The sequence below is a fragment of the Eucyclogobius newberryi genome, unplaced genomic scaffold, assembly GCF_026437365.1.
Source record: "Eucyclogobius newberryi isolate DKJ021-1_F unplaced genomic scaffold, fEucNew1.0.hap1 SCAF_1, whole genome shotgun sequence".
Lineage (NCBI taxonomy): Eukaryota > Metazoa > Chordata > Actinopteri > Gobiiformes > Gobiidae > Eucyclogobius > Eucyclogobius newberryi.
The window spans coordinates 16655208-16669399 of record NW_027315723.1 but is presented as its reverse complement, the minus strand read 5'-3'; the positions used below and the strand labels follow the sequence as shown (position 1 = coordinate 16669399).

General features: G+C 38.1%; 1 protein-coding gene and 1 pseudogene across 1 annotated transcript in view; one reads left to right on the top strand and one right to left on the bottom strand.

The window, feature by feature from the left end:
* Positions 1–275: 275 nt before the first annotated feature.
* Positions 276–2197, bottom strand: LOC140363361 (wee1-like protein kinase; annotated as a pseudogene).
* A 2338-nt stretch (positions 2198–4535) lies between these two features.
* The window catches only part of LOC140354639 (calcipressin-1-like), a 15360-nt gene continuing 5703 nt past the window's right edge, over positions 4536–14192 (top strand). Inside the window, exons 1-2 of the mRNA XM_072439773.1 lie at positions 4536–4844; positions 5465–5615. Coding sequence (XP_072295874.1) covers positions 5496–5615 — 120 coding nt within the window. The 5' untranslated portion in view covers positions 4536–4844; positions 5465–5495. The remainder of the gene's footprint in view (positions 4845–5464; positions 5616–14192) is intronic.

Sequence of the window (14192 nt, the reverse complement as noted above, 5' to 3'; positions counted from 1 at the left end):
GAGTTAGAGGAAGTGTCTGGGGAGAAGGAAGTCTGGGAGTCCCTGCTCAGACTGCTGCCCCCGTGACCCGGCCCCGGATAAAGCGGCAGAAGATGGATGGATGGATCTTTAAATCAAACCCTTGTATTTATTGCAAGAAATTATTAAATCTATAATACGTGCTACATCTCCACAAAACTTTCCACTATAGAGCTTTTATAGTTCACATGAGCATCAAACTAATCAAAATGAGAAACAATTATATACAATATGATTTTATTCACAACTATAAAACTTCAGTTCTTTTTGCAGAACTTTAGCAGAGCGTTCTTGAACTTCTCAGCGTTGAGCTCCACTCTCAGTTGGTCAGCAGCCATTCGAGCAGCGGTCAGAAGAACGGGGTTCCTCAGGAGCTCTGAGGTCGAAGGTCGGCGCGACTGGTCAGGATGAACCATCAACTTGAGAAACGACAGAACCTGGGGGATTTTTGCCACTTCTGCTTGCCTGATTTCGTGCCATTTGTCTCCGTTTGGGGGCAACGGCTCTGCTCCCGACGCACTCACGACCGTCAGAGCCAGAGCGAAGATGTCCGCCTTCGTCAGGTCACTGTAGTCCTCCTGCAGGACCTCGTAGGCAAAGTATCTGCTGTCGCCTTCTTCCACCTGAGGGTTGTTCACGCACGTCACATGACCCAAGTCACCGATCTTGTAAACAACGTTGGTGGAGAGTTCGTCCTCTTCATCCAAGTCTTAACAACTCGAAGCAGATTTACGGGAAATAAAAATATGACTGGGTTTGAGGTCCATGTGCACGAGGCCCGTGGAGTGGATGTAGCGCAGGCCTCGCGTCACTTGCAGCACCAGATCTTTGAGCGCCGCTTCAACATGGCATCGGCCAGCGTCCCCCCGTTACAGGACTCTGGATCAACATGTGCGCGTCCTCGGCCCACGCAGAGTAATATCTGACCACATGGGGGTGCTGTCCCAGGACGGCGTGAGCGTTCACCTCGCGAAGGGCGTTCTGTTCGTCCACAGACCAGGCGAGCGGCTTCTTTGACCTCTTGATGGCGTAAATATATCCGTCCAAACAAACTCTCCACAACCGATTTGCTCCAGCTCCAGGAACTCATGGGTGTAACGAGACGCCATGTTACTGTCCATCATCGTGATGCGCTTTGAGGGCGGGAGAATCTCCTCCTTGGGAGACCCTACCAGGGTACAACATAGCTCTTGGGATCATTCGGGCGCTCAAACCCCTCCTCCACGTTAAGGTGTCGGTTCAAGGAGAGGCTTTTAGTGTTCCGTCATCATTCAAATAAAACTAGTCTTTGGAAAGAAAGAAATCTTTTGCAAGTTTCAGAAGGTCGTCTTTGCGGATTATTTTTGCGCTCTGGGATGGACATATTATCCAGGGCATAAGAAAGACAGAGCATTTTACTGGATTTATAAAGCTCCAGATTTTATTATTATTTTTATTATTATTCAGATTGCGAATGGGCGATTATATTAAAAGCACACCCCTGACACGTGATGGTCGCCGATTGAATCCAATTCGTTTTTAAGATGTATTGTTAATTACGGCTTCAATTAATGACAAACAGAAACTCCAAAAGCCAACTTTCCCATTCTTTACTGTTGTTTCTTCCCTGCAGTTGATAAAATGTCACGTGGTGCAGGAGCTCTATTGGCTGTCAGTCAGATGTGCCATATTAAGTGGTGTCTCAAAGCTCAGAGGAGACAAAGGAACCACGGAGGAACAACGAGCAAGAGTTCAAGAGGCAGACAGAAGATAATAAAACGTTATTTGTCTCACAGTGAGTCTGTTTTGTTGCAACGACACAAAGTACAGGAAGAACGGCAAAGGATCAGGGATGACACATAATCTTGTTAAATGTGACATTAAAACTATTTGACATAGGTTCAAACACTTTTGTCTGAATATAATTACGTTGGTCTGACTTTAATGTAACGCGCCATAATAATAATAATATTAATAACAAAAATAAGAATATTATCATTATTGATATGCCAAGGGGGTGGGAGACATTTGGGGGAAAAAATTACCATGTATAATAAAGGCAATGAAATCAAGCACTCGATTGAAATCAAGCGCTCAACATTACAAAAAGCAAAACACTATAAGTGGAACTAGCACAATCTTGCGGACAGAAAAATGTACTGCATTGGGAGATGTTATCGTTGAAGATTGGTAGCGTCATGCATATTACCGTATTTTTATATTATTATAAGTTGCACCAGGCATAAAATGCATAAAAGAGAAGAAAAAAACGTATCTAAATCGTGCTGGAATATAAGTCGCATTTGATAAAATCCAAAACCAAGAACAGACATTTCATCTTGAAATGCAATTTAAAATAACATGGTGAATAGGTGTATATATGCTAACACTAACACCTTCAGCTACATGACGCACAGACAGAACTGTGGTAAGTGTCTGGTATGTTAACGTAACATATGAACTGTTATTCAGATAACTATAGCATAAAGAACATGCTAACAAGTTTACCAAAGCATCAGTATTACCCCAAATCATTATTCTTCCTCTGTGTCACTTCTAAACAACTCCACAAACTCCAGAGGTAGAGGAAGTGGAGATTCTTCTTCTGCGTCGCTTAGAGCCTAGAGCGCCCTCTTGCGGCTGTCAGTGTGAACATAACAAATAATATCACATATAAGTCACTCCGGAGTATAAGTCGCACCCAAAACTATGAAAAAAAAATACAGTAAATAGTGAGACTGGCATAGCACGCTCTACTGCGGTTCCTGGTGGACAGAGAAAGTAATTATAGTTTAAGCAACGTAAAGAACTTTAGAAAAATGATGGGCACGTTTGAAGGAAACGGTCAGCGTAGATAAACTGCTACAATACAGAAAGAATTCTAGTAGCCCCATCTGATCTCTTTCCAATCTGTTTTCCTTCACAATTCTATTTTCCGAGTCATTTTGAAAGCGTTTTTTGCTGGATTGCGCTTGGTGAAGGTTCACCACAGCGGCAGGGGCGATTCTAGGGTGTGGGGGCCCTAGGCAGAAATTCTTAGGGGGCCCTACCGACCAGTGTTCACAAAAAATCTTCAAGGTCTATTCTGTCCTCACTGTGGTGTCACTACCAGGGCTGGACAGATATCAAACATCCAAAAAATAGAGTCCAACGACCATGTAGAGAAGACTTGTCTTTAATGTCTTTTAAGACGCTTTTCCCCACAACTTGTCTCTTTGACAATTGGAATTTTGTAAAACTGTAACAAACACATAAAAACACATGTAAACACATGTAAACCTTATAAATGTACCTTCACATCAATTGTACATGAACAGATACATATAAGAGCAATGAAAATAAAGGTCTGAACACATAGCCTAGCTGTGACAGCAGGCAGTGGCGGTATTCATTTTCTTCTGCAATTTCTCAAGAACTGACATCTTTGGATCACAACTTCTTTTTGTATTTTGCTTCTCAAGTCAAGACAGAATCGCCTGGTGGCTATTCTGTCGCCATTGCGGTTAAATAGTTGGCACAGTAAGCATCTGCAATTTCATTGATGAGTGACAAGTTAAGCTGTAAAAACAAAGAAACTTTTTTTATTTCAAAATGTTTCCAATATTTGCAAGATCTTTTTCACATTACCTTATTTTGAGACGTAATTATACAGCCTAATAAAGCATGAAGATAAACCAAACAGACAAACCTAAATATAGGAACATTACTGTTTCTGTTGGGTTCGGGTTAATTCATTAATTATATAATAAGTAAGTCACAAAATATCTACATTTGGGGCACTAGGTGACCTATATTCAGTTTGGCCACAAGAGGGCAGGATGGAGACGGGATAGAGGCAAGGATATATTGTACGTAAATTCTCCTTCTCCTCTACTTGCTTCACTCAAAATCAATTTCTTTTTGCTTTTATTTTTAGTCTCTGATCTTTTTTTTAATTCATGTATTTATTTATTTGTAAAATTTTCATTTATTAAACATCACAAACAACAGTGCAAATACAAAAAAACAAACATGGCTGCATGTCTATAATCTTACAATTGTTTGGTTGAGGAAATCAAAAGAAAATGGATACATTATATTTATTTATAAAGTGCATTTATATAGAAAAGTGCATATAGAACAAGGGGCTTCACGTTCAGCTTGAGTCCAGAGTCCAAGGGGATTTGGAATGGTCAGGTATCCGTCCAAACCAAATTTTGTCAGGACAAAAATAGCGCATTCTGTCAAAACTCGATTCCTCTTATCCATCCGAATAAACAAGATGGTTTACCAAGTTCTGACCATATTTAGCTCTATAAAACTAGCTCTATAAAAAAAAAGATTGATAAGTTATTTTTTTTCCAAATTGAACTTATAAATCAGAACAATACAACTAATAAAGGCAACAAATAAATAAAAAAAAATGCTTCCAGTGAATTTATTTTATTCTATCCCAACATATTCATATTAAATAATTCTGTTTTCATTTGCAATTACCATATTTTATCGCAAGATGGCAACAAACTCCTACTTTACATTCCACCAATGAAGAAGCAGCATGTCCATTGACGTCACCTCCTACTTTATCCTTTACGACAATCTGCCTTCGATTTTAGACAAAAATAACACAATTCAGCTCCACTTCTGCTTTCGATTACACCTCGCCTGATAGAATAGACCTTTATCTATCTATCAGTGTTAAAACTTCAACCGATTGTTGTATTTTTGCCTTTATCGAGCCGGTTTTGTGTTAGCATTAAGCTTAAAGCAGCAGGTAAGCTAATATATAAGGACTTGTAGAAACTGTGAGAAGAGAAGAGCACTTTATTTGTCCAAAACAGCATGAAATAACGCCTCGGATCGTCACAGTAAGTACATAAAAGTATGATTAAGATGTTATAATTTGCTCATTACTATTGGTGTGATGAGGCGTTTCTAGGTGTTGAAAGTGAAAGAACAAGCTGTTTTATTCTGGGTTGCTCTGGTTTTAGTGTTATTGTAACGATTTCTATCTATATCTTTTCTTTTTTCATTACATTGATCATTTAATATTCCAAATAGTATTGTTTTTGTACATTTTTGCTTTGCTGTATTTCATTTATATCTGTTTTCATTTACTCTTCAATCTTGCGATTTACTTGAACCAAAGCTTATTGTTGTAATTTACCCACAGATCGTACAATCATTTTAATACTTTTCTAGTTTTATTTAGTTAATTATTTAACGTTTCGTTTTTCCTATAAACAGAGTCCAGATGATACAACTGAATCTTTTTCTACAGTGGAACACTCCTGGACGAATGAGGGATTACACCGACATGTTAATTACTTTACTTTTCTTGTTTTTTCTTATTATTTATTTTTGTTTTGTATACAGCTAGAAAATAAAGGCTTGAAATGCAGCTGTCACAATGGTTTGATTCTGTGTTTATATGTATAGCCAAACCAGGACTAAAGCGCCACTAAATTAATTTCTATCTTTGTTTCAGATCTGTTTTTGATCTACATTTATCCTCCACGATGCAGCAGCAGAACGGCACTAATGAAGAGGCCACGGTCGACGTCAAGTTCACAGAGTTGCCCAACGCTCTCATCGCCTGTAAAGTCCCAGAAGAGCTTTATGAAGCGGGAACGCTGAGGGTGAGTTTTACAGTGCGAGAAAATAATTATTATTGTAAAGCCTTGGTCAAAGTTTGTTTCAACACAATTGTTTGAGCGGAAGTGGGCGATATTGACAATAAAAATGTAGATATTGTTTTAATGTCCTCAGTTTTTCCCATTAATAGAGGAGATAATGGTTTCCCCCATTGTCCAATCTCTGCCCTATAGTCTGAAACAACATGTACAATTTATACTTGGTATATTGGTAAAAAAAAAAAAAGCTTGATATTGTCATAAACATATAGAAGGAACTAAATATTTTTCAATTTTAATTACATTTTTTATCAATAGAGGCAACAAGCGACATTTATTCCCTCAAAATTTGATCAAATAATACAATTCAAATGTGAATCATTTGTGCCATCGTAGTGTCTGTATGAACCTGTGTGTTGCGCTGACAATACTTCAGATATGTGCTTTAACATGCCTTTACATGTCTTGGTAGAGCTGTAAAATTAAACCACAAAGTTCCGTAAAATAACTTTATACACGTGTTTGAAAAATGGCATCGCAAGTTTGTTTATTTTGGTCTTAATTATATATTTAACCTGTGTCATTTAGTGTGCCCCCAGACTGAGATGGGTTAGAGAATATACTGTATTTTCCGGACTATAAGTCGCAGCTTTTTTCATAATTTTGGCCGGGGTGCGACTTATACTTATATTTATACTTATATACTTATACTTATACTCCGGAGCAACCTATATGTGATATTAATGTTATTTCCACGCTTGCGACCTTATTTCATACTCTAGTGCAATATATATATATATGTTTTTTTTCTTCTCTATTATGCATTTTTTGGCTGGTGCGACTTAGTCTGGAAAATACGGTATATGATAACGCTATATAAAGATATTTTTAGACTATTGGTTGTTACGTCTCATTACTTGGCATATGTCCATTGGCTGACGTAAGTAGATTGTATTGAGGCAAATAATGCCCTCTGACATTTATTTTCATTTTAGTGTATGTTCTTATGACATTTCATATATTTTTATTGTTATACTTTCCTCATTGTCCACAAATATAGGTTCACTGTTGTTTTCAATATAACTTAAAGCATTTATATCACATGTCCCACTTAATTTGGCTCTTGATTGTTGCCTGCATTACATTGGATTGCTCTTTTCCCCCTGTGTACTTGGGTTGAAAACAAAGTGTTGCTTTTAAGCTTTTGAATCATGATGTTTCTCATTGTTAAATGTTTCCACCACTAGATGTCCCTCTGGCCTGCTGTTTGCTGCCTGCTCACGCACTGCCGCTAATCCTCCTTGAGTCATTCACTCTTATTGAATGAGCTAAAAATAAGAGTGTATAAAAGTGTTTAAGTTTGCACGTCAGACAGCGCGATGGATCACAAGAATGTCCAATAATATCCAATGAGCAGTTTGTCTCCTTGACTCCCACTCAACAAATCTCATCCAACTATTTAAAGGAATGCTGCACTCATTGACCTCGATGACTCTCTTGTCCATCTTCTGTAGTTTTGGCTCGTATAATGTTCACATAATCGCTTTCATAAGGGCCTGTAGTTTTTAATTGAGTTGGGGGCAGGTCATTCTATGATACAATTTGCCTTTCAACTGTGTAAATGCCAAGGTTTTGACCTGGTATATGGTTAATATGAACAAAAAACATAAACTGTCAGCTCAAATTAAGTGAAATATTTTCTGAGACTAAATCATTTCCTATAGAATCAAAGTGGTGATGTATTTGATAAAACGGACAGAGTTAGTTGACCAAACTATAACCTGCCAGAAGTCAGACTCATGTGGAGTGTTGATTTGTCAAAGAACCAATCTTTACCATCCACAAATGCACAAAGTCTTTCCCTCAAATATTTAAAAACATAGTCTGTATTTTAAGGCAACTCTTTCAATCTTTAACATTTTCTTTCATTTTTGTTTTTGCCACATTAGTACGTCCTTTTGTGCTTACATTACCTTGTCAACACCTGCACATATGTGAACAACCAGAGAGAAATCAGATTACTCACATCAGACTATTTATATGACATTTCAATAAGCTGATAACTCCTTGACCAGATAATGATTAGGTTTTTAGTTTGCATGTAAACATAGCCATTTATTGACTTTATGCTCATGTTATTAGGACATTTGCATTGGGCCTTTGGCTTCTGCACAAACTACAATGCAATGCTGCCTTGTGACTAGACTGGTCATTCAGTGAGAGAGGTTCAAGATTTCAATGAGTCTGTGAACTCTCAAATATCACGGGAATCCATCTATGTAAGGTAGAAAAAACAGTACTTGCTTAAGGTTTAATGTGTAGAATAGTTTTGTAAGATAGTGTTTGATTACATACAGCTCATTACTCACAGTCTCATGTTGTTTTCCCATGCTGCATGGGACAGAAGACCTGCCATTGTAAGCTCCCACACTGCACCTATAGCCTCTATAACCACTGCAAATCACTTACTTAAACACCACATTCATAAATACAAATACTTTTCATAAATACAAATACTTTTTATAAAGAAATATAATAAAGGGTCTCACAAAGACAAAGAGGATTCTAATAGCCCATTAAGATTCTGAATAGGCTAGCTCGGTAGATACAAGGGGGAGTTTCTGTTGAAACAAACAACTCTTTCTACTTCAGGAAGGCTCCTCCCAATGGGCGGGTCTTACCACAGAACAGTATTAATATCGGAGTTCTCGACCTAAATTCTGTTATTGACAATGACTCTTGGATGAGAGTCGAAACGTCTACTTTTTCAAACTGAGTCCAGATGACTACAACTGAAGCTTTTTCTACTATAAAATCAAATCTAGTTTTCCATTTTCTCATGTCTAAATGTCTCCAGTGCTGCCTTTACTTTGGGACATGGAAGAACAGCTGTGACTCATTCAAAGTGACAAGTGAAACTGAGAGATGGAGCTGGAGGTTATGTATTTTCCAAAGTGTCCGGTCTTAGTCACACCACATCCCCAAAGACACGGAAATATCTGCCTCCTACAGACGGAGCTTCAAATATAAGAATATCCCCTCATCGTCACATTCTCGTTATAATCTGTGTAGTTTAGCTTTTTACACCAATCTATGTAACTTTTCTGTTTCATGGCGACAAACAGGACACCTCCAGGTCAAGTTACAGGTCCGATCTGTGGAGAGGCGAGCCCACTCACTGTATTTTTGAGCAGTAAAAACACTAATAAATGCAAGATAAGTTTAATATTATACTGTTGAACATTCCACCCAAAACAGTAACATATCTCCTTGGAGACGGGTAGGTGACTTACTTTACAGAAAAGTTGCGTAGTGCAGCTTTCACAGAGTTAATTATCTGCTTGAGTGTACCTTGTTATACTTTCCATCTGAACCTGCTCCTCGTGTTATTCCTCCATAATTGCTGTTTACCAGTTTGCTTTAACCTGACTCACTGCACTTTTGCCTGTAGTTAAATCCATTCAAATTGCTGACTCGTAGTACTTGTGGTATTGCAGTAGTAGTTGCAGTAGTAGTGGTAATAGTTGGGTGTGGTTTTGGTTTCTGGTCTCGTGATGGAAAAAACTCCCTCAGTGGAAAATGGGCAATGTAATGTTTGACTACATTATGGAAAGTATTTGTTTGTGGAGGACCGTGGATCAGACATGTGTACTTTAGGACCAGGTACGTAAGGGAATCCAATGCAGTAGTAGTAGCTGGAAGGAATCGTGCCGCAATATCCCATTTGTTTACATTTGCTTTGCACAAAAAAAAGAGTTAACGCTGCTGAGTTTCTAAAACCCCAACACAACAATATTTGTATTATTTGTGGTAAAGTAACGACTACTGTATAACATGTGTTTTTAATGTGGACAATCATATCTGATGACGTCCTCTTGTGTTTACAGTGTGAACAAAATGTCTGGACTGATATTTTGCAACAAATCAAGGAATGCATTTTTTATTTGAAATGTTTCATAAGCTTTTATTATGAGTCCAAATGACTCGCATATTTTCCACTGCTTTTGTAATAATAAAGATTTAAGTTTCTCAATTTGTGCTTACCGGTACATAAACACGGCTCGCCAGAGTGCGGTTACTGGGTTGTTTCATGTCAGCAGTACAGCAGAGACACAGAACGATTATATTACTTCTTCTGCAAGGCATATATATCTATTTAATGAGCCAACAAACAAAGACTTATTAAATTATGTTACATTTGTTATATAGATATGTGTAGTGTTCCTTTTTAAATGTCAAGGCAACATATAATATAGTGTTTAATTGATTAAAAATTACTACTATACGTGCAGATTTTGTGGTGGGTTTGGAGCAATATAGCAGTGTAATGGACCTTGTTATTGATCACAGAATTTGGGATTTTTCTTATATAAACTGGACCTCGGTCAGTGAGAATTCCAATGCTGACTATTTCATTACTTCATGGCCCATTTTTGTATCAAATTAGCCATTGTTGCCCTGTTTCCGGGCCTTTGTTCCTATAAATTTAACCAAAACATAGCGTCACTTGAGAAGCTTTTGTTTGAACAAAGGGGTGAGTGCTGACGTCGATGGAAAACTCAAAACAACAGAAGAAGAGGAGGTCAAAGGGTGCATAGTACAGATAGTCTAGTGTTATTTTTTCCACGACTCAAGGTGTTTGTTTGAATGGGAAATAACATCATGGAATATGTAGGATACAGTACAAGCTCTTGGTTTATTTAGGAAAGTTTCATTGTGTAAAAATGAGGCTGGGTTATTAATCACATTTTAATCAAATCAAGATCCAGCATTTTAAAATTGTAAATGATCAGCTCGGGTCCACAGTCATCCAATGTCAGTAAAAGCATGTGATTTGGAGCAGAGTTCAAACTTTGGAGGAAGAAATTTGATTCTTTTTCATGGCAATGATTAAAAGTCTGTTGTGTTTCATGTTCAGTCATTACAACCACTAGAGAAACAACTGCTACTGCTTTACAATAGTGTTTAAATGAAGGGCATGTACAGAGAATGTGTATAAACCTGACCGGTCTGTGTCCCTAGACCAGGTAAACATGTTCAAATGAAATATAGCTTTTACTGATGACGATTGTAATGTTGATTTATTCTTAATTCGAATTACATTGGACATGACGGAAGATAAACAATTTCATGTTTTGGTTCTCAAGACCATTATCCAATCAGAAAACAGAATGAGCCTCACACCAGTCTCTCATTTGTGTCGCCAGTTTCAAAGCTGAAATCCAGTGAGTTCAAAACGCATGCTCTCTCTCTAATGTGATTGGTCATTACCTAAAGCCCAGCTCCTGCACCAATCATGAATCCGAGCTACTTTGGCCTCTGCAGCTCAGTAAGAAGGAGCTGAACATGAGACATGGCCTGTCCATAACCTGAGCAGGAGAAACACTTGGATGTGTCTCTATCTGCAGGTGAAGGCTCTGGCAACACAGGTTTGGTTGAAATTACCTTTACCAAGATAATTTATGCCACTTTTCAGCTGACCATTAATAAGATATCCCCTTCTTTCCAATTCAGTCTAATAGAAAGACTTATTATATACGAGATATTTCAGTTTCATTTCATTTTTTTAAGGTGAAGATGGAAAAGTAGATGATCCCAAACAATGCAGTCAGCTTTTCCAGATGAGTCGCACAAACAGTTTCATACCAAACGGAAAAAGTGAATCTACCGCTTTTATCAGCGCTGAGTCAGAAAGAACAAAATACTATCACAAATATTTTGACGTTGGACTAAAGCCCAAAGTTAAATGTTTGTGCCTGTAAATGTGACGTTACAGCAAGACTTAGCAATATCGTTTGTTGCTGTAGTTTGTAGAGACTTCTTGAACTAACTCAGAGGTCATTTTACCAGGTCAGAGCAAGATTTTGAACGGCTTTTGGGGAAAATTAAAGTGAAGGGTAAATGGTAGACCTACAGAATGAAACCCATTGTGACACAGTATCCGTCCGGACTCAAAGTGAAAGTGATACGTCTTTTAACAGAGGAGAAGACACTAAACCTCCCCTGACCCTTACCTGTCCCTCACCTGTGTGGCTGTGTGTATGAGCCAATGGAAAAACCAACAGTATTACTCCAGCGTGACTGAGCTATAGGCTGCGGTGCATGTGATCTGCTGATGATTAGCACATTTACCGTGCGACTTTTGCAAAACAAACAACTTCACATGATATTTTCCATTCTGAGCTCTTAAATCTCCTCACTGCTCCAAGACTGTATTTCCAAAGACATTTAAACACGCAGGACTGATTAGGTAAAATGGATACAAAACACAGGACTGGCTTTGTAAAACCTTTGTAACATTTGTTCTATTATTTGGGACTAAAACAAAAGATTGTTATTAGTTATCCTTCTGCCCAAAAACTATTTTGCCATTATAGATATCTGTTAATTAAATATTACATCCGAAATATTTCAAATTCGGAAGGAAATTAAATGTGTTTTGTGGTGTCTTTTATATTGCAAATAAAGGACATTAGATTTGTAAGTTTCAACATATATTAGACATGTGGTTACTGCTACTATTATACTGCAGCTCATTCTACCAAAACTACTACTTTTTTGCAACAAATACGATAACAGATAACAAATATTATCTGTTATTTTACCTCTGTATCTACTTGCGTTGCAACACCGAAATTTCCCCATTGTGTGGACAAATAAAGGCTGTCTTATTTTATCTTAGCTCAAACTCTGTACAAAAAACAGATATGATTGCATTACACAATAGCACTTCTCCTTTATTATATAGGCCAAAGACTGTTTGTTCCACTGTTAAATCAAAATAACTTTATTTTCATGACCTGAAACTTTGAAATATGTTGATCGGAAAGGTCATTGTTACCGCAGCGTTGTCACTTCCCTGTTTTAAAAGTGAGGCACTTGAACTCCTTTGTCCAGTGGAAAGAATGTGACCATAAACATACCAAAGACACAACACGAAGCCTTATCATTTTACATGGAAGACATGGGAGGTCTAAAAACAAGTCTAGATCAGGACTAAGCCAGGTCTGAACTCTAGAACTAAACATGGACTCTTACAGGCCAAAACCTCATCTAAACCTGTTCTACTTTAATCAAGACTAAACTAGACTATAACAAGGGTTAAATTAGGTCTGACTAAGACTAAATCAGGACTCAACATGAACTAAACCAGGTTCAAGACTAAACTAGGCCTAAACCTAGGTCAAAAATATGGTCTGGTTCTGGCTTAAATCTAAATCTGTTCTATTTATACCAGATAAAACCAGGAATAAACAGAAAAGGACATTTTTTATGACATAGGATGCGGTCACACTTGCGTTCACACTAAGCCTGGACTAGATCAGGACTAAACAAGGATTAGAATCGGACCAAACCATGTCCACATCAGGACCAAATTTAGCTCAATTTAGGACAAGTATAAATGCACCTGAGTAGGTCCAAGTCCTGTCTAACCAGGACTAAACAAGCTCTATATTAGGTCTTAACCTGGTTTCAGGACAAATCCTAGGTCCAAACCTGGACTTTACAACACCTTCTTGAACTCTTGACCATTTGTTCAGTGGAAACTATTCAACTCCTTCTGCCCCACATACCAAATACAGAATTGTTTTTAATCATTTTACATTTTAAAACATGTCCAAAAATGCTCAGGAATATTCTTTAGGGAGAACATGGAGAGATGGTGCGTTCGTGTGCGCTAGGAAAACTGGTCTCTGTGGAAAGTATGTGGTTTGATAACAGCCTTTTATGAGGTATTAATAGCAGAGAGCTCAGAGCGGTGGAAAAACAAGCACCTGTGCACTATATGCTCAGGGCTGGCGAGAGGAGAGGGTGCTAAACCCGGACTGAAGAAAGACTAAACTAGGACTGGGACAAGACTAAACCAGGACTGAGACGGGTGCTGAACCAGGACTGAGACGGGTGCTGAACCAGGACTGAGACGGGTGCTGAACCAGGACTGAGACGGGTGCTGAACCAGGACTGAGACGGGTGCTGAACCAGGACTGGTTTAGCACCCGTGGCTAAACCACAGGCTAAAAAGGGAGTAACTATGACAAAACCAGGGCTAATCGAGGCCAAACCCAATGACTAAACCAAGTTCCAAACTGGGACTAAACCAAGACTATAGCAGGCCTAAACTTCTGACTAAACCAGGACTTGACCAAGGGTTAAACTTGGACTAAACAGGGTCTTAAGCGGGCTCAACAACACGATGCTAATACTAATCCCCGACTAAACCAGGGACTAAACCAAAAACAAGAATCGACTCCAGGATTATATTAGAATTACACCAGCAGTATACTGGGACTAAACCAGAAGACGACGTCATTAAATAATTAAATACTTGAATAATTTGACTCATTTTTAATTGTAGTCCTCATTGTCTTGTACTTGTCAGATGGGATGTGTGACCTATTCATTTTATTCATGTGTTTTTGGGTTTAGCAGCGCATTACCAAGTGAACTCCCCAATATGGTCTGGTATATTTCATAATTTAGCTGTCGCAATTGTTCTAAATTCTAGGTTTGATTTGCGTGTTTGGTAAAATGTGAACTAAAGCCATCGTCACATGTTTTAGCTGAGCGATTTTTGTTCAAATT